The 26,487-nt window shown below is 43.7% G+C and overlaps 1 protein-coding gene across 1 annotated transcript in view; it reads right to left on the minus strand.

Moving 5' to 3' along the window:
* Nucleotides 1–26,487, minus strand: part of TRAPPC12 (trafficking protein particle complex subunit 12) — a 113,643-nt gene that overhangs the window by 18,424 nt on the left and 68,732 nt on the right. Inside the window, exons 8-9 of the mRNA XM_075923543.2 lie at nucleotides 20,869–20,942; nucleotides 4,326–4,424 (exon numbers count right to left, since the gene is read on the minus strand). Of these exons, the coding sequence (XP_075779658.2) occupies nucleotides 4,326–4,424; nucleotides 20,869–20,942 (173 nt within the window). The remainder of the gene's footprint in view (nucleotides 1–4,325; nucleotides 4,425–20,868; nucleotides 20,943–26,487) is intronic.

Here is a 26,487-nt window from a genome sequence, read left to right on the forward strand (position 1 = left end):
GCACTGTACACTTTGAATTCTGTGTTGTAATTAAAATCAATGTATTTTAAAATATAGAAAACATCAAGAATATTTAAATAAATGGTATTCATTATTGTTTAACAGCATGATTAAATCATGTGATTAATCATGATTAATATTTTTAATCACGTTACAGCCCTAATTATGATTATTAATGCTTCCAAATAAACATGAAAATCCTTGTTATCCTCAAATAATCAAACCCACTGTTAATGCTCCTCCAATGTAATTTGTACTGACTGTAGTTTTTGTTAATCTGAAAACAGGATTATTTTTCAGAAACTTTTTAGGGGGTATTTTAAGTACCCTTTGCTGCAATCTATTGCAGAGACAGTAATTAAAGTTGTCACAGAATAACATTGGAGCACTGGTTTGTAAATTAAATAGTAATTTCATTTTTTAAGTCCTTTGATGGAGTTATTCAAATAGCAGATAAGGGCCAGCTAGCAAGCAGTTTCAGGGTACTTGAGGAGCATATAATGAAATACTGAAGACCAAACAATCATCAATTTCCCCCCTAACCTATCAGTTTGAATTTGTCTCTGATGTATCTCAAGTGGTTGCCAACAGCTTTATTCACATTACCTTTTAAAGCATCTCTGGGATAAACTATAGCCTTTTCTGCTTTTTAAAATCTCTTCCCTTCTACTGAATAGGAGGAGTGCTGATCAGCACCCAGGGACTAAGGGGTTAAACTCAGGTAGCTAGCAAGGGTGTGGCCAGGGGCCAGGAGAACCAATTGAAATAGAGTGCTGGAATTTGAATTGTATAAGGAATCTGCCTGCTTTCATTGTGTGGGAGAGTTAAACCAGGAGTTAAAAGACACAGAATGATTTAAACCAAAACAGGCCTACCATGTCTCCAAGGAATTGGGGGCAAGGAAGTAGACTGAACAAAGAGAAGATTGGAAGTAAAGGGGAAAAAAGTGACTCTAGTCATGATCAGGATATTTTTCTTTATTTTATTATTTGGTTTGAACTGCTCTGTGTGAATCTATGCCTCCCCTCCCCATTTACCATCTAACATTGTTCCCAGAGATTTTCCTCTGTGTTTTAACTTGTTTTTCTTAGTTGCTCTGTAACAACTAGCAATCAAGCATGCTTTATCAAGTTTATCTTTTGTTTTGTAATAAAAATCACTTTTTTAAAGTGATGATTTGATTCTTGTGTCCTAGAAGGTACAGGAGGTCGGTCTGTCTGCCTCAGACTGAGAGGTCAGCTTACTAGAGACTGCAGCCTGTTTTTCTCTTTTATTTTTTCAAGCTCTTTTAGGGCAAAAGAGCTTGAGGTACCCCAGGGGGTGGGTTCAAGTGTTCACCCCTGGGTTTTTAAGGATAAAAATCACTTGATGGTGACAGCGATCCCCCCGTCCAATCAGTGTATTGTGATTGTGGAGGTAAGTTTTTGGTAACCAGTGCCTGTAAAGGCAAGGCTTTTAAGCTCTCTTGCGGGCCCTCACCTTCTGCAGTCCGAGTGCCAGAATGGGGAACAGCCCTGACACCCCTCATTCAGTATTTATATGATGGTAGCTACTGAAGACCTTATTGCAAATCAGGACTCCACAGTACTAGGTGCTCTATGAATACACAAAGCAGTCCTGTGGCACCTTAGAGACTAACACATATCAAAAGCTTTCGTGGGTAAAACCCACTTCATCAGATGAGTTGGAGTAGAAATTACAGAATCTAGAGTATATAAAACAGCAAAACCAGATACTTGTCAATTGTAGGAACAGTATTAATGACACTAACTAAGTCAGGCTGGATGTGTCCCATTCATAGGTTTTGATGTCTAAATACGAATATCAAAGGCAGGGGAAATTGCCTTTGTAGTGAGTTAACCAATTAATATTTTATTGGAGCCCAAGTTGATAGTATTGAGTTTGTAAATGTATTCCACTTCAGCAGTCTCCCTTGTAACTGAGTAATAAAATTTCTTTCTAGAAGGATGGCTACTTTTAAATCCATTACTGAATGTCCAGGAAGGTTAAAATATTCCCTAGAATTTTGTGTGCGTTACCATTCCTGATGTTTAATTTGTGTCCATTAATCCTTTGTCATAGAGACTGTTTGGTTTGGCCAATATACATGGTAAAGGGGCATTGCTTGCACTTGATGGCATATATCACTGTAACAGGCCCACCAGCTGGTGAGCGCTCTACTGTGGCCACGTGATGCTGTGCAGGGTCCTTGCCCTCAAAGTCCTGGAACCAGGGCCTGACTAGCCCTGCCCACGGTGCTAGTTAAGTCTCTGCCTGTGGTTGGTCTTGGGCCACTGGGTCTGGGTCTTACCCAGATCTAGGCTCAGCTCACACTGGGAGCTAGCTGTAGTGCTGATCTCCCAGTCAGGGTATAGACCTGGCTGGGTTGAGCTCCTGAAGGGAACTCCCAAGCCCCAGCGCTGCAGCTTCTTTTATACCTCTCTGCTGGGTCCTGATTGGCTGCCGCAGGGACAGCTACTCTATAGTGTCTGGAGGACCACTTCTCTACTCCTCCTGCTGTGATGGGGTGTGGCAAGGCCGCTAGCCTTCTGTACGGGTCGTGGGGCCTAGACCAGCCCATCACAATCACATTAGAGGATGTGCAGTTGCATGAGTTGGATGTGCAGTTGAATGTTCTGCGTTATGTGGTTAGATATGTAGACAGAGTTGACAACGAGGTTTGTTGCTTCTGCAAACCCCACTGCCAACTCTGACCACATATCTATAAAAGCAACACCATCATAGGACCTATCCACATAAAAACAGGTAGTATTGCAAAGCAATAAAAACACTTTTGCTGCTGCACCAGGCCAAAGAACATTTTGCATTTAGAAGTGGTGTTTTCAGTACCTATTGTCTGGGGTTAGGTAAGGAGGCCAAGAGGCTCCTTGTTCTTTATTTTCTTTTCTGCAACTCTATAAGGAAAGGTCCAGATCTGGCAGTAAAACCACTAACTCAAATATATCCAATTATTATATGTCACAATCAACATCAAGGAGGATGACAACAGAGTCTGCTCCCTTCAGAGCCTGCTAACACCTCTCTCTAAATTGGGTGGACAGATTGCTCTTCAGAGATATGGGGCAATTTGTGCCCACTCTCTTGAGGCTGATCGAGTAAATGCAGTAATTGATGTATCTGAGAGAAAGATTCCAGAGATGGGGAAGTGATCTCTGCTTTGTCACATGACAGTGTAAACAAGTAAAGCAACCAGGCTGGCTAGTTGATTTTTCTATTGTGACCCAGAATTATCAGCTATGTGGATACCTGTACTTTAAGTTAGTTTATAGCTTTCATTAACACATAAATAGACATTGCCTATTTAAGCTATAATGAATGTATTTTAAATCTCTTAATTTAATAGAAATTTCACTTTAATGTTCAGATCAATTTTAATTCAAAAACATCTTCAAACTAGTGTTTTGATGATCACATTTCTATTGACCAACTATGTTGAAATAAAATTCTTGCTAGAAAATTTGAAAATTCCATAGCTAGATTTGTTTGAATGACAATTTACATGGTTTCAAATTAACAATAATAATATAATTATCTTTAATCTAAAATAGAATAGTTTAATTTTATAACTTCAGCTATCTAGGATAAGAAGAAAGTTTGTAAATAACTGTGTCATTTAAGCACTAAAAGAGAAAGTCTGAAGTGTTTAACATTAGAGAATGTTAAATCCATAAAGAATGGGAGTTTGCTGGATACTAAATATTAGGACTTAAAATTTCATCAGACTATTATGTAGCATGGTAATAAAAGATCATTTTTTGAAAATCAATGTCTTATTCCAACAGTATTTAATAGGTGTCATTTACACAGTCAAATGCACATGAAACACTGCTGGCGTTTCTCTCCACAATGGAAGTAATCCTATGGAAAAGCAAAGTGAGGAAATTCTCAAGTAATTTTTGGATTGAGTTGCTTAGAGAGCCATTTGATCAACAACAGATGCGGAAGGAGGGAAATTAAATTTGGGGTGAAATTTTGGCCCATTAAATAAAGTCTGTGGGAGTTTTGCTATAGACACTAATGTGTCCAGGATCTCATACTTTGAACTGATATAACCAGATATAATTTCCATGCCATCACCAATTAATGCAATTAAGTGCAATTCACCACTGGAAATACTTTGTATTTTGTAATCTATTTAAATATTTCATGGTAACACTCTTATTTATCTCATTTTTTTAAAGCCTCTCCTACATTTAGGTTGATATATATGTGCCTAATGAGAATAACAACAAAGATTTAAATACTGCAATTGTTCATTGCATTACTGTCAATATTACTTAGCATATTCAGAATAACATACATACCTGAAGAAAAATCCTTCCAATTCCACTCAACAGCTGAGGTTCCTGTTCTGGGTAATATTTGATGACTGTGTGATATGCATCTACAGCAAGCACATAGTCCTAAAGGGGGGAAAAAATACATGGCTAGATTTTTGAGCTTAGCATTCAATCATTGTTTTTGGTACGGTATTTTTAACTTACTCAGTTAAAGATGCGACACTAACTTACTCAGAAAAAATGCCACAGTCATTTATTCTGCCTTCTTCTCTTCTCCGTAACTCATGGGAGACAACATGCATTGAATGCTACCTTTTCTTAAGGATACATTTACAATTACTAAGCCCTGCCTGGGTATGACACACATCACCGCTTGTAATAATACAATTTTGCAAAAACAAAACTCAGACTGATCCCAAAAAAGTCAGGTGGTTTTATTTGGTTTTCCTTCTTTTGAACTGCCCCCTTTCATCAATGTCTGAGTAATATTTACACTGTTCAGAAGTTTCACAAATTTATAGAGTCAAGTCATTTAGGTCTCTCCTACTTGAATTCTGGCTAGAGAACTCAACTGAGCTCAAGATCCCACTGTACTAGGCACTTTATAAACAAAACATATTAAGAGACAATATCTATGATGAAGAATTTACAATCTAGTGAAAAGCATGCCTTGTGATGCAGGAGCTAGAACTAGGACTCACCATCTCACCTTATAGGGACCGCCAAACTTGTATTAGGTAGGAACAGCTTTTAGTCCCTGTAGAGCTAGGTATAATTCTGACTGGTAAAACGCTTTATAGCTTTTTAGTGATGCCTTGAGATGCTTCTTTAAGTATTAATGTTACACTTGAGAACAAGGCCAACTTTCTGAAAGAATAAATTTATTAAAGCAAGTTCTGATCTTTTGGGAGTTGCCCACAGGGTTCTCTACTCTGAACATAGGCAAAATTTCCCACAAGCTGTTGTTAGTCTGAAACACACACTAAAGGCTTTTTTTTGCACTCTGAAGTAACCTGATTTATAACCTGTCCCCCATACAGACATAAAACCCCTTACCTCAAGTGGCTGGCTCAAAAGGGGGCATATTTTAAATAGAATATTTTAAATAGAAAGGCGGGGTAAAATATTTAAATAACTTAAAAAATATTTTAAAATTTAAGGGCACACGTGTGGATGCAGGCTAACTCTATTCAAGTGCTGCTAGACCTCCACTATCTTCTCACAATTCTTCTCCCATCTCCAATATCCAGCTACAGCAAAAAAGCTTTCCCACAGATCAACGGGATAAAAATAAAGCAACCCAATCTATTGCAGTGCTAAGACTCATAGGATGAGTACCCAGAAGTCTGTGCCACATAGGAGTAGACACAACTGCTTGAGTGTTATTTTGTAGTGTGGATGCTCCACCTTGAGTTAGGCTAACTTGAGAGGAATAACTTGAGGGTAGAAAACTTGGGTTAACTCTTCAGTAAAGACACAAAACATCCTAGTATGTCTACAGGGACAATTAAAGGTTGAACCTCTCTAGTTCAAAACTCTCAGCAACATCCGTGGTCTGGCATGATTTTAGTCAGTCGGTTGTCCACTTAATGTGAGTATGGCCACGTTTCTCGTGGTCCTGTAAAGTTTGTTACAGCCACCAGTCCTGGCTCTCTGTGTCCTGTACTGTTATTTAGCTCTAATTTATCCTAAATGTCTTCTTAGAGACCAGCAAGCAATGTGGAACTGCTGGTAATACTGCTACACATAAGCATGGTTTTTATGCTTTATCTACTTATTTCCTCGTGCCAATATAATACAATTATGTAGGCTACTGTAGGCTCCCTTTACTATAGAAGCCTCTGATTTTTACGGAGTATCCTTGATGCTGTAATCCAGCCCTAGAAACAACAACTCCCATGATGTCTTTGAAAAAAAGGAGGGAAACTGTTAATCTCTTCCAGGTAGTGCAGAGAGAGAGCTGGTGTGCTCCAATTTGCAGAGAGGAGCCAGACTGCTGGTATGGAGCTTTTTTCCAGTCTAGGAGCTGCTGCTGGAAGCTAGAGTCTGCTGCTGAGAGCCTGCTGGGACTCTGATTTAGCAGGCTGCTTCAGAGGCTGTTGGTGATTGCCCCTGAAGGGGAGAGACTCTGGCTATGAAGGGCCTGCACAGAAGTAACTGTAAGTAACTGTGGCTGTTTGAGGAAGTGCTGCCTTGGCCTGAGGACAGAAGACAAACATTGGATCCGTAGAGAGGCAGAGTGATCTGGTCAGTGAACCAGAGCTGCTGGCATTTGCTGCTCCAGTGTTAGAGGGATTTTGCAGTTGTTGCCTGCTTGGACTGACACATACAGAACCTGCACAGTGCAGTCTCCACTCCAGCTGCAAATCTTCAAGTGTGCCCATGCAAGCAAGTGCACACTCTCGGGTGGGATAAATGGTGGCAGTGTAAATGCCACTTAGACCAGTTTCATTTATTTCAGTGTACTTTGTTAACTGATTTTATTCAATTTTAGTCTGTTAAACTCTGTTTCTTTAAGTGGTTACATAAAGGTGTGTTAATTCTAATTTAATCAGTCAGATGTATATTATTTATATTTGTTGTTTTGGAGTTAAATCCAGATTATTACTAGAATAAATTTATTCCTGGAGGTTCTCAAGGCACACCATTAAGTATGTGGAGGGGCCAGCCAAGTGGCCACTGTATATTCCCTTAGAAGCAAGGGACTATAGGAAAGGGATAAATAGGGGATCCCCAACTATCCAACATCACCACTGGGATATTCAGGATCTCCTTTAATATTAAGGATATTAATTAAAAACATTAGGCACCCAAGTGAGCATTGCCTGCTCCCAAGTAACCCAGGGAAGAAAGAGAGGATTATACGTATATTGGGTATACCCGCAGTAATACATTATTAAGCATTACAAGTGCTGTTCCATTTATTTGCCTTTGTGAAATAAAAATAAAGAGACCCACTCACTACAATATTGACCTTCTGTGACTAGACAAATTCTCTGGTTTGGCACGGATCAGATCCCCTGGGTGCCTGAATAGAGATGTTTAACCTGTATATGTAACCAATTACAGGTAATAAAAATGGGATGTTATACTAATTCACTTTTAAATACAGTGTTTTATAATATAAAATAATTCCAATAATCTTTGTGGTCCTTACCCTAACTTTTATACATATATGTAGTTTTTCTCCTCCACATGAGTATCAGCATGGTTTGAAACCATAATCCAAAGCAAAGTTCTCCATTTCAGCTAAAAAACTAAGTGGTAGGAGGAAAGCAAGCTGTTATCTGTATACGGACTAGCCCTACAGGGAGATACCACATACATGTAGTCAGTGGGTTACAAAAATGGAAGGGTGGATATCAGGGTAACTGGTTTTCATTCCTGGCTCTGGAAGCAGACTGTGGTGAAACAGTTGGAGACAAAATAACCTAATGAAACAATGTCCTTGTGTGACGGGCCGGCAGCAGCCCGCACTCACGCTGACAGGCGGACAGCGCCTGCTCTGGCAATCGCCGCGAGGAGGGCTGCACCGGGGGCAGCCAGCCCGGAAGGGCAGCCCCGCGAGCCCCCGGGGCATGGGGACTGGGTGGTGGGGGCTGACGCAGGGGGGCCGGGCGAATGCGCCGCCTGCCTGAGCCACGGGGGCGGGGCCTCCACCTGAATGCCCCGCCGGCAGGATGCCGGGCGTGGGGGCAGGTCCGAGGACGCAGCCTCTGGCGGGAGGCTCAAAAGCAGCCTCCAAGGGAGCCAGAGGAGGGGGAAGCGGTCAAGGCGGTTCCTCCCTGTGCGGTGGCAACGGACAACCCCCTCACCAGGGGAGTGACCAGGAGAACACCGGCGGAACACCCAGGAGGAGGTAAGGGATGGCGCACCGGAGGAGGAGGCAGCAAACGGGAGGGTGGCTAGGAAGCAGCCCGGGGCAAGGCCATTTTGGAGGCCGTGGGCTGACGCGTTACGGGGTGGGACCCCGTCAGCTGGGTGAGGGTGTTCACCCGAACCCTTAGGGCCCCGGTGGAGCGGGCGGGCCCGGGTCCCCCTAGCCCTCAGGCTGCCCTGGAAAGGCCTCTGGCAAGCCAGGTGGGAGAAGTAAAGGAAAAGAAAGGAGACACGAACAACAAGCAGACAGAGTCAGCGAAGGTAAACTGAAGCTCCCGGGACTAGCAGCTGAGAATCGGGGGCTCGCTGAGCACCTTCCGCCCTAGGGTCGGGTCTGGACGATTGCTCGCGCCCAGTCTTAGGGTCCGTACAGCTGAGACTGGGGGCTTGCTAGGCCGGGGTCCTGCTCGCTGGAGAGGCTCCGGATTCGCGCCCGGACAAAACCTGTCACACCTTGCTAGACATTGTGCTCTGGGGGGAAAAGGGTGAGCCTCTACCACTTCAGCTAAAGAACCACATCTCTTCGTATGGATGCCGTAATGAAAACATTAATGCGGTTGGTTTATCCACAAAACCATCCCGTCCTTAGGATGGTTCAAGGCAGCTGCCTCAGACCCCATGCTTAGAGAAGCCCTGTGGTGGCTTCCTCAACCATCCTCTGGTGGGACCCAGAGGGTTACCCGGGGGGCCTGGCTTTGGGAGGCAGCAGAGATCAGGCCCCCCGCACTCACTAAGGCAGCTGGAATGAACCAGCAGCCTGCTCCACTCTGTCTTGCTATCCATCTCCCAGCCTGCTATACTATGTTTCAAAGCAGAAGGAAGCAGAGCACCCCAGTCCTATGGTGCTCCACTTCCTGCCACTGCAATGAAGCTACGTGCAGTGGGCAGGGAGGTGGGTGGCAGCTTGGAGCAGGGCAGGCTGCCAGATTGCTCCAGATTTTGCTGCTGTGGTGAGTGCAGGTGACCTGCCCCTTACTGCTGGCCCTGCATCAGGCCTCCCTGGTAATCCTCCATCTTGCATCTCTCGAGGGAAGGGTCTTTGTGTAAGGGGTAGCAGGAAGAGTAGCAGGGGTGGGGACTGGGAGAAGGAGTGGAGTGGGGGAGATCAAAGATGGGACAGGGTCTGCAGGAGGGGTGTTGCTTGGACTCCATGCTGCCCTAGGGATGGCCCTGTTTACCCATAACATCATGGCAGTGGCTTTCAAACTTTTTTTCTTATGACCCATTTAAAGAAAATTGTTAATTCTCACAACCACACATAATTATATCTTTTGACTAGAGTGCAGGCTCCAGAGTAGGGCCAGGGATGAGAGGTTTGAGGTGGAGAAGGAGGTTCCAGGCTAGAGAGAGGGTGGGGCAGAGGGATTCAGTGTGAGAGAGCGGGCTCTGGACTGAGGCAGGAGAGTAGGGTGCAGGGTGTGTGGGTTACATCTGGGGATGCAGGCTCTAGAATGGGGTTGAGGCTGTTTGCGGAGTGGCTCTGGGCTGGGGGAGGAGCTCCAGGCTGGGATAGGGGGTTGGTGCGTGGGTGCAGGTTTATCTCTGGTAGGCATCCTGCCTGTCTTGGCACCACAGACTGTGCTGCGCCCGGAAGCAGGTCCAGTTCCTAGGTGGAGGTGCTCAAGCAGCTCTGTGCTGTGCTCTTGCTTACAAGCACCAGTCAATGGGAGTGTACAGCCAGTGCTGTTGCCTAGGAGCCAGACCTGTAGCTGGCTGCTTCTGGGTGCAGTGACATCTGCAGTGCTAGGACACGCAGGAAGCCTACCTTAGCACTTCCTCTGCTCACCTGCTCACCCTACAGAAAGGTGACCCAGTGCCTAACATTCTGTAACCCAGGACTGGGTCATGACTCGGAGTTTGAAAACTACTACACTACGATACAGAGCCACATTGCATTAATATTAGTTACACAAGCACCTGATTTCACAATTTCCTTCTGGAAAACAATTTTCCGAAGTGGATAAACTTAACTGTTATATTAGAGACCTGTGTTTCATTCTCTGCCTGAAGTAGGCTAGTGTAAGCTTCCAGGTATTTGTGAAAATGGTGAAGGACACTTCTCCTCCTGAATGGTATGAAATCTTGGCATATAATAAAAGTTAAGAAGGACTCAGGAACAATAACAGCAGTCACTGGAGGTGTTAAGACTAGAACTCAAGCTCTTGGAGATTAAAAGTTTCATGAACCTTCCACTAAATTATAAAAGGTAAGTAGGGAGGTTCTCTCTCACAGACACTGCTTCCTAAAAACAATCACATCAAGGTTGAAAATGTTTACATCAGCATGCGAATGCCTGCAGAAGGGGACAAATTTTCATTACTCATGATACATTAATGAGACTAGGAAACACTGTTAAATTTTAACAACTTTTGAATTAAGCACCATTTTGACCTAAACAGATTTACTCATCTCAATAGTCCCAATGAAGATAAGAAGGAAACTTGCATGAAGATGAAAAATAAAATATGTTTTCTGTAGTTAAATGTATCTGTACTTTATTCTCGAGGGAATTCTGTGCCAAAACATTGAAACATATTGTGCCAAAAATTGAAATGTTCTGTGCTTAATATTTTAAAATTCTGCATTTTTATTTGCAGTTTTTGTAATTTTTCAATGCAGAATTCCCTCAAGAGTATTTTCCTCACCTCAGGGTTCTGTGGCACAATCTGGGTGTGAGTAGCATGGCGGGGAGTCTGGGTTCGGGAGAAAGGGAGGAATCAGTATGCAGGGGTTTGAGTGCAGAGGAATGGGACTCTGCAAGTGAAGGGGCAAGGTGAAGATGGTCAGGGCTCAGTAGTTGGTGGGGAGAGTGGGATTTGGTGAGAATGGGGGGTCAAGATGATCCTGATGTGGGTGGAGCCTCAGTGGAGGTATAGGGTGCTGTGAAGGGCAGTGAGTCTTGGTATGCAGGGGTCTCCTGACACAGAATGGGCTTGGTGGGGGGGACCAGGTGAATGGATGGGGTCACTGTACAGGGAATTGCTCCATCTGTCTGCCCAACCCTCATGCATCTGAAATGCCACCTTGTACCTGAAGCCTCCCAAGGCACAGCCCCCTACCCTACAGTGCAGAATATCCTACAGCCATGGTAAATTTCTGGGGCTTGATCTGACTCACCCCTGCTGCTCTGTGCAGGGAAGGGGGAAGGGAACTCTAATTATTTTTCTTGCTCTTTTCTGGACCTTCTCCAATTTCTCCACATCTTCTTTGAAATGTGGTACCTAGAACTGGACACAATATTCCAATTAAGGATGTTAAATTGTGGTTAATTGACTAGTCGAGTAGTCGGTGGAATTTCCACTGACTACTCGACTAGTCAATAGGCACTTCCGCATTCCTCCTTTGAAATGCTGGGGCTCCTTTGTACATTTCAAAGGAGGAATGCGGAACTCTGCGTACAGCTTGGGGCTAGCGGGAAGTCCCACTGACACCCGGGCTGCACATGGGTGCCTGCTTTGAAATGTACAAGAGTCCTCAGTGGGGCCTCTTGTGCATTTCAAAGTCATGGAGCCTGGGGTCAGCAGGGACTCAGAGTCCCCTGATGGCCCCGGGCTCCATGCTGCGCTGCATACTATGTGGAGCCTGGGGTCAGCTGGGGAACCCGGGTTCTAAGGCTTCCCCTTTGAAACATGCAGGCAGCGTTTCAAAGGAGCAGCCACCACACAGCCGATCCCAGACATTTCTGGGGAAATACCGCGTGGAACCTGGAGTCAGCTGGGGAGTCCCCAGTTGACCCTGGGCTCTGCTGAAATGCCGTGGGGAGCCTAGGATCAGTTGGGAGGCCCCAGCCGACCCCAGGCTCCATGGTGCTTTGGCGTTTTAAAGAGGCAGCGCCACACAGCTGAGCCGGGGATCAGCTGTGCAGTGCTGCCGCTTTGAAACGCCACCCCAGACACTGGGGAAATGTCAGTCAGAACCCGGGGTTAACTGGGGAGTCCCCAGCTGACCCTGGGCTCCACAGTGCTTTAGCATTTTCAAGGGCAGCAGCTGCCCCTTTGAAATGCTGCATTGGGGTTTCAAAGTGGCAGCGTTGCACAGTTGATCCCCGGCTCAGCTGTGAAGCACTGCCGATTTGAAGTACCCCTCTCCCCCACACTTTGCTGCCTCTATATTATATTATAGAGGGAGCAAAGGGGGTGGGGGTAATTGACTAGACGACAGATGCTTATCAGACACTTGACTAGTCCTTAATATCCTTAACTCCAATTGAGGCCTAATATGCGCAGAGTAAAGTAGAAGAATTACTTCTTGTATTTTGCTCACAACACTCCTGTTAATGCATCCCAGGATCATGTTTGCTTTTTTTGCAACAGTGTCACACTATTGACTCACGTTTAGGTTGTGGTCTACTATAACCCCTAGATTCCTTATAGCAGTACTCCTTCCTAGTCAGTCACTTCCCATTCTGTGTGAAACTGATTGTTCCTTCCTAAGTGGAGTACTTTGCATTTGTCCTCATTAAATGTCACCATGTTTATCTCAGACCACTGTTGCATAAAAAAGCCTCCGCCTGAGATTACTTAATTTATATACATGGATTTTCTAAAGCTACACCAAACTGTAAGGTCTAAGGTTTAAAATGCAACTTGTGATCCTTGTCAATCTTTGTAATCTGTGTAACTCTCATAAACTTACTGTAAGCTGCAACTTTGTAATCTTTGTAACTCTCAGCCACCTTGCTTGTAACTTTCCCTAAGATGCATTCTCCCCTAGGTGAATGGAGAAAGAGTGTGAAAGTGTGTTTGAAGAAGGCTTGGAACAATGGAGCACATTTCAATGAGTCATCACAGTATGGGCATGCTCCCTGCTGGATAAAGGGAAGTCTGGGCATGCTCCCTGCTGGATAAAGGGAGGTCTGGGCATGCTCCCTGATGACGAGGTGAATGAGTCGCAGGAGCCATTCAGACACTATAAAAGGAGAAGTAGCACATGTGAGACTCTCTCTTTTTCCTTCCCCTGCTCCTGAGAAGCTCCTCTCCAGTGTCTCTCCTCCTGACCAGCTTCCCCAGCCATGATGAGCAGACAAACCCTCCAGGATCCACATGCCGTGGCTTCATCTGCAACCCATATGTCTGTGTAAGTGTGTGATTGCCTGAGGTCAGGAATGAATGGGTGTGAATGAGTGAATGAATGGAGGGGTGTGTGCTTGCTTGCGTGCGTGCGAGAGCGAGCGAGCGAGCAAGAGTTCTATCTTCTTTAGTTTAAACCTTTGGTGGCTGCTTTCTTGTCTTTAGTTTTACCTAGTGAAAATAAACCCATACTAGAGTAACCCTGGGTGGTCTCCAGTGAGAATATTTTTGGGGTAACAACCACTTCTTTCATTTGTCCAGATCATTTTGAATTATGACCCTATCCTCCAAAGCAGTTGTAAACCCTCCCAGCTTGTTATCATCTGCAACCTTAATACATGTACTATCTATACTGTCATCTAAATCGTTGATGAAGATATTCAACAGAACTGGTCCCAAAACAGACCTCTGCAGAACCCCACTTGTTATGCCCTTTCAGCATGACTGTGAACCGTTAATAACTGCTCTCTGAGAATGGTTATCTAGCCAGTTATGCACTCACCTTACAGTAGCCCCATCTAAATTGTATTTGCCTAGTTTACTGATAAGAAAGTCAACCTTCTGAAATAAAAAACTGTCTCCAATGCAGTCCAAGAATTTATTGGATATTCTGTGCCCCGCTGTGTTAGCCTCCCAACAGATGTCTGGATGGTTGAAGTCCTGCATCACCACCAAATCCTGCACTTTGGATAATTTTGTGAGTTGTTTAGAAAAAGCCTCATTACCCTTATGTCCATCTCCACCTCAGTCCAAGTGTAAACATTTTATTATATATAAGGAAACTCCCCCCCTCCCCCCTTCCTGAGTAAGCTGTACCCTTCTATGCTAATATTTCAATTATATGTATTATCCTACCAGGTCTCTGTGATACCAATTATAGCGTAGCTGTGTTCATTTATTAGCACTTCAAGTTCTTCCTGCTTCTTACCCATAATTCTTGCATTTGTATACAGGCAGTCCCCGGGTTACGTACAAGATAGGGACTATAGGTTTGTTCTTAGGTTGTATTTGTATGTAAGTCGGAATTGGCTCCAGATTCAGCCGCTGCTGCTGAAACTGACCAGGGGCTGAATACAGGAAGCTGTAGGCAGAATTGCTCTTCCCCCAGCTTCCTGGAATCAGCCACTGATCAATTTCAACAGCGGCTGAATCTCGAGCCTGGGATAGAACAGCTGGGCTGCCAGGTAGGTCCCTGCAGGACCAACCCGGCAGCACCCCAACTGCTCTACCCCAGAGTCCACAACAAAAGCCTGGTCTGCTGGGGGGCGGGGCGCGCACTAGCTGCGCCCTCCCCCAGCAGACCAGGGACATGGGGAGCAAAGCCGCAGCGGCGGTGGGGTCCCGCGCCTCTGAGGCTTTGCTCTGGCAAAGCCTCAGAGGCGCGGGACCCCGCCGCCGCTGCAGCTTTGCTCCCGGTGTCCCTGGTCTGCTGGAGACGGTCCCCAGCAGACCAGAGGCACCGGGAGCAAAGCGGCAGCGGCGGTGGGGTGCCCCGCCTCTGAGGCTTTGCTCTAGCAAAGCCTCAGAAGCGCGGGACCCCTCCGCCTCCCCGGCTTTGCTCCAGGTGTCCCTGGTCTGCTAGAGACGGTCCCCAGCAGACCAGGAGCACCAGGAGCAAAGCGGCAGCGGCGGCGGGGTGCCGCGCCTCCCCGGCTTTGCCAGAGCAAAGCCTCAGAGGCGCGGGACCCCTCCGCCTCCCTGGCTTTGCTCCCGGTGCCTCTGGTCCGCTGGGGACCGTCTCCAGCAGACCAGGGACACCGGGAGCAAAGCCGCAGCGGCGGCGGAGTCCCGCACCTCCCCGGCTTTGCTCCAGGTGTCCCTGGTCTGCTGGAGACAGTCCCCAGCAGACCAGGGGCACCCGGAGCAGCTTTTCTCGCCCCAGAGGTTGAGGTGGCAGGACCGCTGCGCTCTGGGCGGTCCCGCTGCCTGCGAGCTCCGGGGCGAGAAAGCCCCGTTTGTAAGTGCGGATCCGACATAAGTCGGATCTGCGTAACTCGGGGACTGCCTGTATAGGCATTTGAGATACTGATTTGATTTTCCCTCCCAGTTCTGCCTTGTCCCTCCTTTATCTCTGCTGTTACAGCCCATGCTCCCTCCCATGAGGGAATGAGCAGTGGCTTCTCTCTGCTTCCCCACAGAAATTTCGAGGGGTGGAGAAGCAGTAATATTTTTTCAGGAGAGCTGCAGGTATGTGGAATTTCCCTAGAAGTAATATTTGTATTAAATAATCTTTGCATTAGACAGGCAGTTTAAAATTTCCAATTTATTTAAATCCAAATAATTTAAATTTGTTTTTTAGTTCACTGGAGTTAGGAACAAATGTTCATGCTTAGTGATATTCTGTGATCTAGTACAAAAACTAAAGGTTCATAATCACCTTTAGTTTTTGCACCCTAAACTGGCCATTAGGATTGCATCTGAGAAAGGCGGATAAGAGTGACTTACTTAAAACGGGGGAAAAAAAGGGCCTTTTCCCTCTCTGTAGTATGCGTGTTAATAGCTGTGAAAATAAGAGTTTCACAGTGTTATAAATCCAGAACATAGTGCTGCAGCAGAATTAGAACAAGAAAGGGCAATTTATTCTCCTCACTCTTTTAAATAAGAATGAAATCGAAATCAGAAGCAACTCCTTAGATGTCAGACGTTTGCATCACTAGTACAGACTGATGTCTTCCCTTCCTTGTAGCACTGGAATTGGAATTTTGTAACTAATAAGTCAGTTATAATAAATGTATGTTATAGTAAAAGTTTGGATTAAATTTATATACACGATGTAGGCATCAGATAAGTAGCATTGTTAACTTAGCTCCAGTTCTGTTTGATATTAGCATGTTAAAGTGAAGGGATGGAATATTGTAATACATAGTGATGTTAGTGTTAGTAAGGCCTTGTAGTAGATAGAAAGAAGTTTAATGTTGAAAGACTTTATAACTTTGTTAAAGTGACTTAGAAGTACTCTTTTGTTCCATTGTTTGTGCGAATGAGAGAGAGAATGTTTTAGGATAGATTAAGTGTGAAGGCCACTGCATGCTCAAATGGTCAGAGGAGGGGCTGAAGACTCAGAAGCACCAAATAATTATCAACTAAGTGAAAGAACTCAGAAGACACAAACTACTGGGGCATACTGAGGAACCCTGAAGCTAAAGGCAAGCACTCCTTGATAGGGAACCAATCACAACTTTTGCCGGAAAGACAACACCCCGGAGTGGTCGTCAGCATACTGATATCAGATGACTGTGAGAACAACTTTCTCCCAATAAGCACATGTTGTAGGAAGATTGATTGTGATGCTAAATGGCTGATTAAGGCCTGCCAAGGCAAAATGCATAGACTTGCATGGAAGGAAAATCCTATAAAAGATGGGGTGCCTTGTATGGTTCTTTGGGTTCTGTCCTGCTAAGATCAAGAGTAGGAGGGGCATCAGTCCAGACTGACATGAACCTGGCTCCTACCATGCACCTGACCTATATGGCTAATAGGCTGGGCCGAGCAACAGACTGGTAACTATTCCAGCAGCGCACACGCATGTAAATCTATATGCTAATTTGTTATATTGTCAATAAATGCGGCATGTTGCCTTATCCCCCTGAAAAAGATCCTGTGTGCTTCTTATAAGCATAACACCTACCCCACATCATCTTAATTGCAGTAGACCCAGATACCCTTGCCCAAAAATATCTCTTCTGGTTTTGATTCTACTAGCAGGAAGTGATCCAAAAGTGGGAACAATTCTGAATGGATATGTTCTTATGTTCTAAATATAAACATTTTAAAATATACCATATCCTTTTAATCAGAGTGCATCTGTATTATACACAAGGACATTATTTAAGAGATTATTTTTCAGTGAGTTAAATATTTTGGTAAGATACTGAAAAAGTAATTTCAGTTTCCACGCTGGGATGGAAAAATCAAACCTTTTAAAAATTAAAATGTTTCAGGTTCAATTAGTAACAATGCAATGCAGATTATTTTTTGCAGTTAATCATATGCTGAATTAAGGTAAATGCATCATCAGCTGGATCTGGAATTCTTTGTTCTGCCATAGGTTTCCTATGTAATCTTAGGTCTTTTTTCCATGACACAAATAATCACCTATAAAATAGTACTCTTTTCTGCTGAACAGGGCTATTAATGCGGTGCTCATACTGTATAATTTGGCCAAGTAAGGACAGAACTCCATGGGTCAGATAAGTTTCCCTTTCAGGATGGTCAAGAAGAATGAAATTGAAGGCAATTTATTTGGTTTAATCTTTAACACTGGAATTGTTAAAAGAGCCTAAAGGTGTTTGTCACCCAACGCCCACTGAAACTATTTTAGGCTCCTTTGACAATCCCAGTCTTAAAGATAATCTCTAATTATATTTCAACAGATACTAGTTAACTTTTTATGGCCAAAGGAAAAGGTTAATATAATTTACAGCTGGAAAATATTCAATTTTTTATACCACGGTTACAAGGATTATTATTATAGTTCAGTAAATAATTATTCATATCACCATCACTCTGCCCAACCACACAAGTGATTCAAGTAACAAACAGTACTTCAAAAATCAACACCAGATTATTTCCCAATATAATATATTGTCACTAGATGGCAATAGATTGCACTGACTCACTTCAGGAGAAACCCAGATTTTCTTTGTTTATTAATTACATCGGAAAACAAAAAGCTTCAAAACTGAATGATACATTTTACAATGAGTAAAAAGGTGAAAAATATTCCTTTAGAAATGTATTACATACAACTGATATCTCTTACAGATATCTGAAGCAGTGTATAATTAGTTTTCTCAAAAACACTTAACCTCAATCATTATTTGAAGAAATAATCTGTTGTCAATTCAAGCAGAAGGCAAAAATGGAATATCTGTATTGTTTGTTATTCAGATTGTTTTAACATTTAGGAAAATTTAAAACAAAAAATAAACAAGAAGCCATTTTACCTCTCTCAGAGGGTTTGTGACATATACAGTTCACATTCTGTCATAATTTTTATGGCAATATGACTTATGTTTGACTGTTACTCTAAAAAAGTCTGACTCTGATAAGGCAGTTCTTGAAAGTTATATGCATCATGGGAAAACACATGCAACATATTCAAGGGTGTGTTTAATACCCAGAATGGCTATGTTGGGGATTCAATGGCAATATATATTGTCATGTGGGAAATCAGAATTCTGGAAATCATCTTGGAATTCTAGTTTTCTAGATTGAGAATTATAATACAGATGACGAATACATTTGTTTTTAGAGAAATCCAGGAAGAATGAGTTGTAGTGCTCTTGAAACAACAAAATCAGAAACAATGACGGCCAGCCTAAAAGTTGGGAGTTCACTTCTTTATCTGGATATTTTTATACTCCAGTTTAGCTTTAAATTTGGGATGGAGTCTCAGTGGGGTTTTTTTCATCTATATTTCAAAAAGGAGAGTTTCTTGAAAACTGTTTCTCAGGAATCTTATTCAAAACAAAGATTTGTTTGTTTTAAAGACAGAATGTAGCTTCCTTCTGACCACTCAGATTGACTGTGCTATTTTTATTCATGTAAGAGAATTGTGCTGATTTCACTCTATTCTGAATATGTATTTCCATCTCCTGGGATCCTCATAAGAATAGAATGCTATATTTTAAGGCAGTTTCGGGGAACCTGACACTTCCATACCTGTATATTATTTGAGATATTATTTCACTGTTAAAAATACCAAGAAAAGAAGCCTTATAGAAAGCCAACTTCAGGAATGATGTTGGGCAACTAGGATAATAAAAATGGCCATCCTGGGTCAGACCAATGGTCCATCTGGTGCAGTATCCTGACTACAGACAGTGGCCAATGCCAGGTGCTTCACAAGTCTAAGGCCGGGGTTGGCAATAATTTTTCGTAGGGGGTCACTCAAAGTTTTTGTTGAATGGTCAGCACCGCACTTTTCTATGTAGGAAGTGCGTGGTCTAGGACGGAGGCTGGGTACAGAAGGGTGCATGGGTAAGGGGCTGGGGTGCAGGAGACTGTGTGGTATCTGAGAGGGTATTTGGGTGAAGGAAGGGGTTATGACCTGGGGCAGAGGAATGGGGTGCAGAGTCTGGGAGGGTACTTAGGTGCAGGACAGGATTCTGGCCCGAGGGAAGGGACTAGGAGTGGGTACAGGGTCTGCGAGGGAGTTGTGACCTGGGGCAGCGGGGGTGCAGAGGATTTGGAAGGTGACTTGGGGGAGGGAATTGGGGTGAGGGAGGAGCAGGAGTGCCAGAGGTAGGCTCTGGCTGAGAGGAACTTACCTAAGCATCTCCTGGCCTGCAGCACCCCCAAGGCAGCTGGGCTCCCTGCCTGCTACAGACCCAGACCGCTTGAAAATACATGCTGTTCCCTCCACATGGCTCTCAACTCCAGGTAGGGGAAGAGGCTTGTGCTGCCCCTGGCTCCCAGGCCAATCTCTCAGCTGCGACTGCCTGGGTGTTTCCAGCCAATAGGAGCTGAAGATTGGACTGCGGGCAGGGAGATCAGACAAAGCTTCCCCCCTCCCTGCAGAGCAGAGAAACATAAGGACTGCACTTTAAACCGTGGCAGCCGCTGCCTGAAAATCCTGGCAAGGTGGCCCGCAGGCCAGATCCAGTGGCTTGGTGGGCTGGATCTGGCCCCTGGGTGGTATTTTGCCTAGTCCTGGGCTAAGGAAACCCAGAGCATGGGATTGCATCCATGACAATCTTGGCTATACCCATTGATATATCCTTCAGTAACTTATCGAATACTTTTTTGAATAATTACAGTTTTGGCCTTCACAACATCCCCAGCGATGCTGTAAAGGTCAAAACTATAACAAGGTTCAACACTAGGAATATGGAGATGTTCAGAGCCTGGTCTGCGAGAAATTATACTGCTGACAATGTTATGCTAGGGCTTTTGATGCTAACTGATCCATAAAGCAAGCTTAAGATCTGGGTTGAGGCAGTCCAAAGCTCTTGCCACAAGCTTAGCATGGTGGCATCCCTATTCCCAGAGCAATAAGGTCTAGTTTAGAAGAAATTTGTTGTTCCCTCTTTCTGAATGCAAGAAGGAAAGAATGTTGCACAAATTGGAGTAGGATGGCTTACAAGAGGGGGAAGAACAGACAAAAAACAGCCTACTCCTCTCAGACTGTTCCTTCTTTTGCATCTATTGGAAACTCCAGGATCAGAATCTTGCTACACAGATATATAGACAAGGCAGAAGATACACTTGGATGTTTCTAATCTGTCACACACAAAGCCTACAGTATGATTACTGTGTGTAACTAGAGTAACATTCATAGTACATAGCTTGAGAAAGACAGCATATAATTGGCTTTAATTACAGTATTTAGTTAAGTGTTTGAAAAATTCAATTTAAAAATGCAAATTCTGTATTGTTATTGCATGTGCTCTGAAATGATTTCAGGAAAAATAAGTGGAGAGACGGTCCTGAAGAACACTGCTGCATGTGGTTATCTATTAAATAAGTAATTACTAAGTCTAATTAATTCTTCACTAAGCTAAATCTTATACAGTCAAAAGTCTTCCCCTATCTATGCACCAATAATTCTCTTGCACTTTCTCTGTCATTCTATTCTAGTATGTACGGTAACTCTGCAGTTATTGCCACCCACGTACCTTCATCATTAGCAGACAGTTTGCCATGGAGTACATCACCCGGCCTAGACGTGACCTCCACAGCTCAACAGAGGCTACAAAATAAGAGCATATTGTGAATGTGCACAAATAAATTAGAGGTTCTTTCTAGTCATCAATTATTGGTCCTATGAATTCTGATTTAAAAGATCTTCCTTGTTAACATCAGTGGGATTTAGCATAGAATTTTTAATTCTTTGCCACACCGCACTGTCAGCCAGAAAATACTGCCTCTCTCAGAGGGACTAGTTTGACTGATTTTAGGAACAGAGTATATGCATAAATGATGCAACAATGCAAAAGCAACAGACAATTTCTCTGCTTTAGTTCAGGCAACATATTAAATACTAAAAGAAGCCACACATTTTTTTAATATTAGAACAAAAATAGATAGAACATCAAAATAATTACCACCATCAGCATACAACTGTGTAATTCATGGGATTAAATTTAATAAACTAAAAATACAAACATAGCTAAAAATCTCATCTCAAAGCCAGAATATACAGGGTCAGAGCTCACTAAGTCGGGGGATATTTGTGTTTGCCTCTGGCTTAGTGATAAGGTGGAAAAATCTACTGATCTTTTCTGTCTGCTTTGTGCTCTGGAGTGTGCAGGTTTGGCAGCAGCAGCAGATTTCTCATTCTCTTGGTTTGAGAAAGATTCATGATGCTGCAAGAGAAAAGTTCAAATAGATCCTTATTTATCCACTGTTACAGGGACCACAGCTCAATAAAGCCCTGAAAATCTGTGGATATCTGCTTTATATCTGCTGACCATGTTTGTGGATCATGGGCTGTATGGATCAGAACGAGAAATAAAATTGGTCTTCTGTCGCTCAAAAATAGAACTTAGGGCTATTAATTTGGTACATGATTGATTTTGAATTAATTATTTGAAATCAAGTATTATGGCTTATCCTGACAATCAACTCTCAAAATCACTGCACTGAGGTTGGAGAGACAGGAAAACAAAACAGGGGTTTGCAATACAAAAGTGCAACCCACTGTCTGTTCTTTGGCAGGAATAAAGGGGTCTGTTATAAAAAAAACCATGAAGGTTACAGAGTTAATTTTTTGTAATGATTTACTAATGCCATTACAATTAATAAAACCATGGTGAGACAGGTACAAAATATAACTGTTCTAAGTGCATTAAAAATTGAATGCAGTTTTGTCTCCAAGATTGGACCTGGTATTTAATTTATAATAGCTTCCTCAGTAATAGCCCTTATATCATTCAGCAGTACGAAGTCATATTTTAGATATTTTCCACCCCAAGTTCATCTAAAATATGTAGTGACATTACTGAAGAGTGCCTTGCATACAGTGAGAGGACATTTTACCCCATGTTTCCTACCCTTTGTTTCTTTCTGAGCCCACAGCAGAAACAAGGCAGTGTTTAGTAACTCTTTATTATTCCAAATTATGATAACATACTATTTTTGAAGCAATTTTACGTTTGTAAAGTGCATATCCTGATTTTTTTTATGCTTATGCTAAGTTGCTAAATGGTAATATAAAAAAAAAATCAGGGGTTACATTAGGCATGTAATAGTGTAGTCGATTAACCAATAAGCAAAAGCTTATAGGTTAATGCTAGAGACAACACGTATTTCCCCCCCCCCCTTACACCCATTGTCAGTAAATTTTTAGCAGGCTTGTACCGAGTCTGGACCTACTCCTGTTGTGGCTCTGCATTTAAAGTGTATTAAGAGCCAGGCAGGCAGCCCGGCTCAGTTCCGATTTGTGCCAGGTCCAGGAGCTCAGACCACCCCGCACTCCGGACAGGGGCTACTGCCACTCTGCACTGCTGATTTTTAAACTGGCTCCTCTCACAGACCAGCTCCCACTTGGCATCCCATGCTGCTGCCTCTGATACAGAGGCAGCAGCATGGAGTGGCAGTGGGCTTCTTGGGTGTGCAGCCAGAGAGCACTAGCTGCTGGCTCCTCCCCTGGGGACTACAGAATAGTCAAGTAACCAATAAGAATTCATGAGGTTAATTGACTATTCAATTTACCGTTATTAAATATCCCTAGGTTACATTAGTCTGAGGTCAAGTTAGTTGATTAAACCATCATGTAGCTTGTATCATATTTCAAATGTATTTAAAAAAGGAACACATTTGATTATAGCTTATTGTTTTGTGTTGTGTCATAACTTGGTTAGAAAGAACATTTCCTGTTGTTGCTGGCACTATTGAGATATGTATGTTCTAGCCAGGACAGGCACAGAGCAAAGTAAAATCAGCAGCTAATGAGAACTTTCAAATATGCTGGAAATTGTTACCTTGTTGTCTGCGTGCATTTCTACAGCTCCTCAATACACAGCAGACACTGAGCAGTTACAGCTCAGGCTCAGTAAGTCATAAGGCTAAACAAATATGCAAGATGTATTAAAAGGACACTCAGGAGGGATTCTTATTGCTAGAAGCAAGACATTAAAGAATGACATGTAAAAACAAAAAATAGAAACCCAACACCTGATGATTATTATCTGTATGTCGGTAGTAGAAATAACTCACTTTGCAAGCCTTTGCTGCCACACTATCCTTCTGAACATTCCTTCTTAATGGCTATTAATTTAGGCTTTGATTGCACAATGGATCTTCCCGTCACAAACGGCGTCAAGCAAGGGTGCGTGCTGACACCGACCCTGTTCAGTATAATGTTTTCAGCCATGCTGTCAGACGCCTTTCAGAACAGTTCCTTGGGAATCAGACTGAGATAAAGGACTGATGGGAAACTGTTTAACCTGCAAAGATTCCAGGCTGTCACCAAGATAAAGGAGACTGTGCTACGAGACCTCCTTTTTGCTGACGACTGTGCCCTGAATGCTGGATCAGAGCAGGAAATGCAAGCCAGCATGGACAAATTCGCAGCAGCATGCGACAACTTTGGCCTTCTCATCAACACAAAGAAAACCGAAGTGATGCACCAGCCAGCTCCGAAAGCTCAACATCAAGAGCCCACCATCACAGTGAAGGGACAAAAGCTGCAAGCAGTGGACCAATTTACATATCTTGGCAGCACCCTCTCCCACGCAGTGACAATTGACATCGAGGTCAACTGCAGAGTCGCCAAGGCAAGCTCTGCATTCGGCAGACTGCTGACCAAAGTGTGGGACCGCCATGGAATAAGCCTTGCTACAAAGCTTAAAGTCTATCGAGCAGTAGTCTTAACTACCCTGATGTATGCCAGTGAGACTTGGACTGTATACAGGAGGCCATGCTAGGCAACTGAACCACTTCCACACGATTTGCCTCCGCAGACTTCTGAGGATCCGGTGGCAGGATAAGGTGCCAGACACAGAAGTCCTTTCTAGAGCAGGCCTGCCGTCAGTTTACACCCTGCTGAGGAAAGCCCAGACACGCTGGGCAGGCCATGTTGCAAGGATGCCAGATCATCGCATCCCTAAACAGCTCTTCTATGGTGAGCTGTTTCAAGGGAAGCGATTGCACGAGGGACAAAAGAAGCGATACAAGGATACGGTTAAAGCCTCTCTCAAGTCCCTGGATATTGACACCACCTCCTGGGAGACCCTGGCACAAGACCGATCGACATGGCACACGCTGATCTACCAAGGCTGTCAAACATCTGAAGCCAGAAGGACAACCATAGCACAAGAGAAGCGAGCACTCCGTAAAGCCAGAGTTGCAAAAGCTGCAACAGTGGTGCCCACACATGTCTGCCCGACATGTGGCTGAACATTCCGTGCCCGTATCGGCCTTATCAGCCATTTGCGACACACCGTGGACAGTCCACAACCCGTTAGATGTCAAGGTCCTCTTCGAATACGATGGACGAAAAACAACCCTTCTGAACATTCCTTCTTAATGGCTATTAATTTAGGCTTTGATTGTACAATGGCTCTATGCTCTGAACCGCTATTCATTTCAATGGGAGTTCTGTGCGTGGTGCAGATGCAGACTTAGTTCCTTATAGGAAACAAACATGCTGCCAAGCAAATGGTGCAGAGCTAAATCTCTCCTCCTACTGAACAATTTGAAAATGTGATGTTTTGCTCCACACTAGAGAAGATGCATGTAATGGGCTGGTTGGTACAGCACCTACTCACACTGGCAATAAGGAAATTTCTCCCCAGACATAATCAATTATGGTTGTCTTTAGCCACAGTTAAAAAGGTTTGTTTCAGCTACATTTTGCACAGAAATATAAAGCTTCCTGCAGTGCCAGGGGCAAGTAGGGAACAGAGCTGTCAGGCAAGAGCAGCCAACAGTCCCTGCAAGCATCCCCAGGGCCCTTTGGCAGTGTTAGGCAGTCAGTTGTACTACAAACACAGCAGCATCTCTCCCAGCTGCTCAGCAACTCCCTCCCCTGGTTCTTGCTGACTGCCTCTTTTCTAGCTCTGGGGATGGGACTAGTACGTAGCTAGGAAGAAAGCTCTGTAGTATATGACGAAAAGCAGTAAGCCTTTCAGAGGGGAGGGTGGAAATTGGCAAGATTTGGGGAAAGCGAGGAGGGAATCCATGCAGGAGAAAAGCCAAGGTGTGGAAAAAAAGTGAAAACCTATGAAGGGAACCAGGTACGGGGGAGGGAAGAGAGAGAACACAGAGCTGGATAAAAAGAGAAGGAGCTGCATTTTTTCAAATATTCTAAGAAAATGGGATGTGTTGGGTGGGGACCGTGTATAAATTTTTGTGAATGATTAAGTATGCCTCTCTGCTCTTTTGCCTTTTCCTTCTCATAAAAAAGTAAATTTACTATTTACCAGAATGCAAGTATCTGGCTGCTAGGTGCTTCCACATGCCCCTTGTTCACCTTAATAAGCCTTAAGCTTATGTAGAAATTTGTCTAAAGCAAAATTTCACATTGGTTGGCAACAATATCCATACAAACTGATTTATTCTCTTCCCACCCCTATGGCAGACACTGATTTCCAAGACACTGTATAGGAAAAGTTTCCTAAGGAAATGTTAACCAGGTTAATCACAGTTGTTGGCAGTTGCAGAAAGGCTTCTGGCTTCTCATGATAGCATTTTACATGCTCACCAGGCATGGTGAGGGGTTCATCTGCCCCATTACAGTGCCTAAACACTCACATCAGGTAAAATTTTAAGGAGCACTTAAATGACTTAGATGCTTACATCCCATTTTTCAAAGAAGATAACGAGGGCTTCTACTTTGAAGAACAAAATACCTAGCCCATGCATGATGATCCCCTCAGTCCCATGCAACTTGAAAGCTGGCAGTATGTACTGAGCAACCTTACAGATTTATTGGAACAGATACCTCAAGGAAAGGACAATGAAAGTGGCAACTCTATAAGTGTGACCTAGGCTTGGCTCCACAAAGGGACTGTAACTCTCAGCATTGTAATGTTTAACTTGTAGGCACTTTGAAAGTCCACAGAGCCTAAATTAAGCTTCTAGAATCCTTATATAAGACATGATGAGAGATAGGCATCTAAGAATGGGGTTCACAAATGTGGCATATTTGGCAGAGAGCCATCTAAGCTAGCCAATGGAAGAGGCTGACAAGAGGGTTGTGTCATAAGATGCACTCCCCTGACAAACCTAGGTACCTAAGTCAGGGAGACGCCTACATCTGCTTGCAATCCCTAGGCTGGGAACCCTCTCTG

Source organism: Pelodiscus sinensis, chromosome 3 (genome assembly GCF_052426305.1).
Source record: "Pelodiscus sinensis isolate ZL-2025 chromosome 3, ASM5242630v1, whole genome shotgun sequence".
NCBI lineage: Eukaryota > Metazoa > Chordata > Testudines > Trionychidae > Pelodiscus > Pelodiscus sinensis.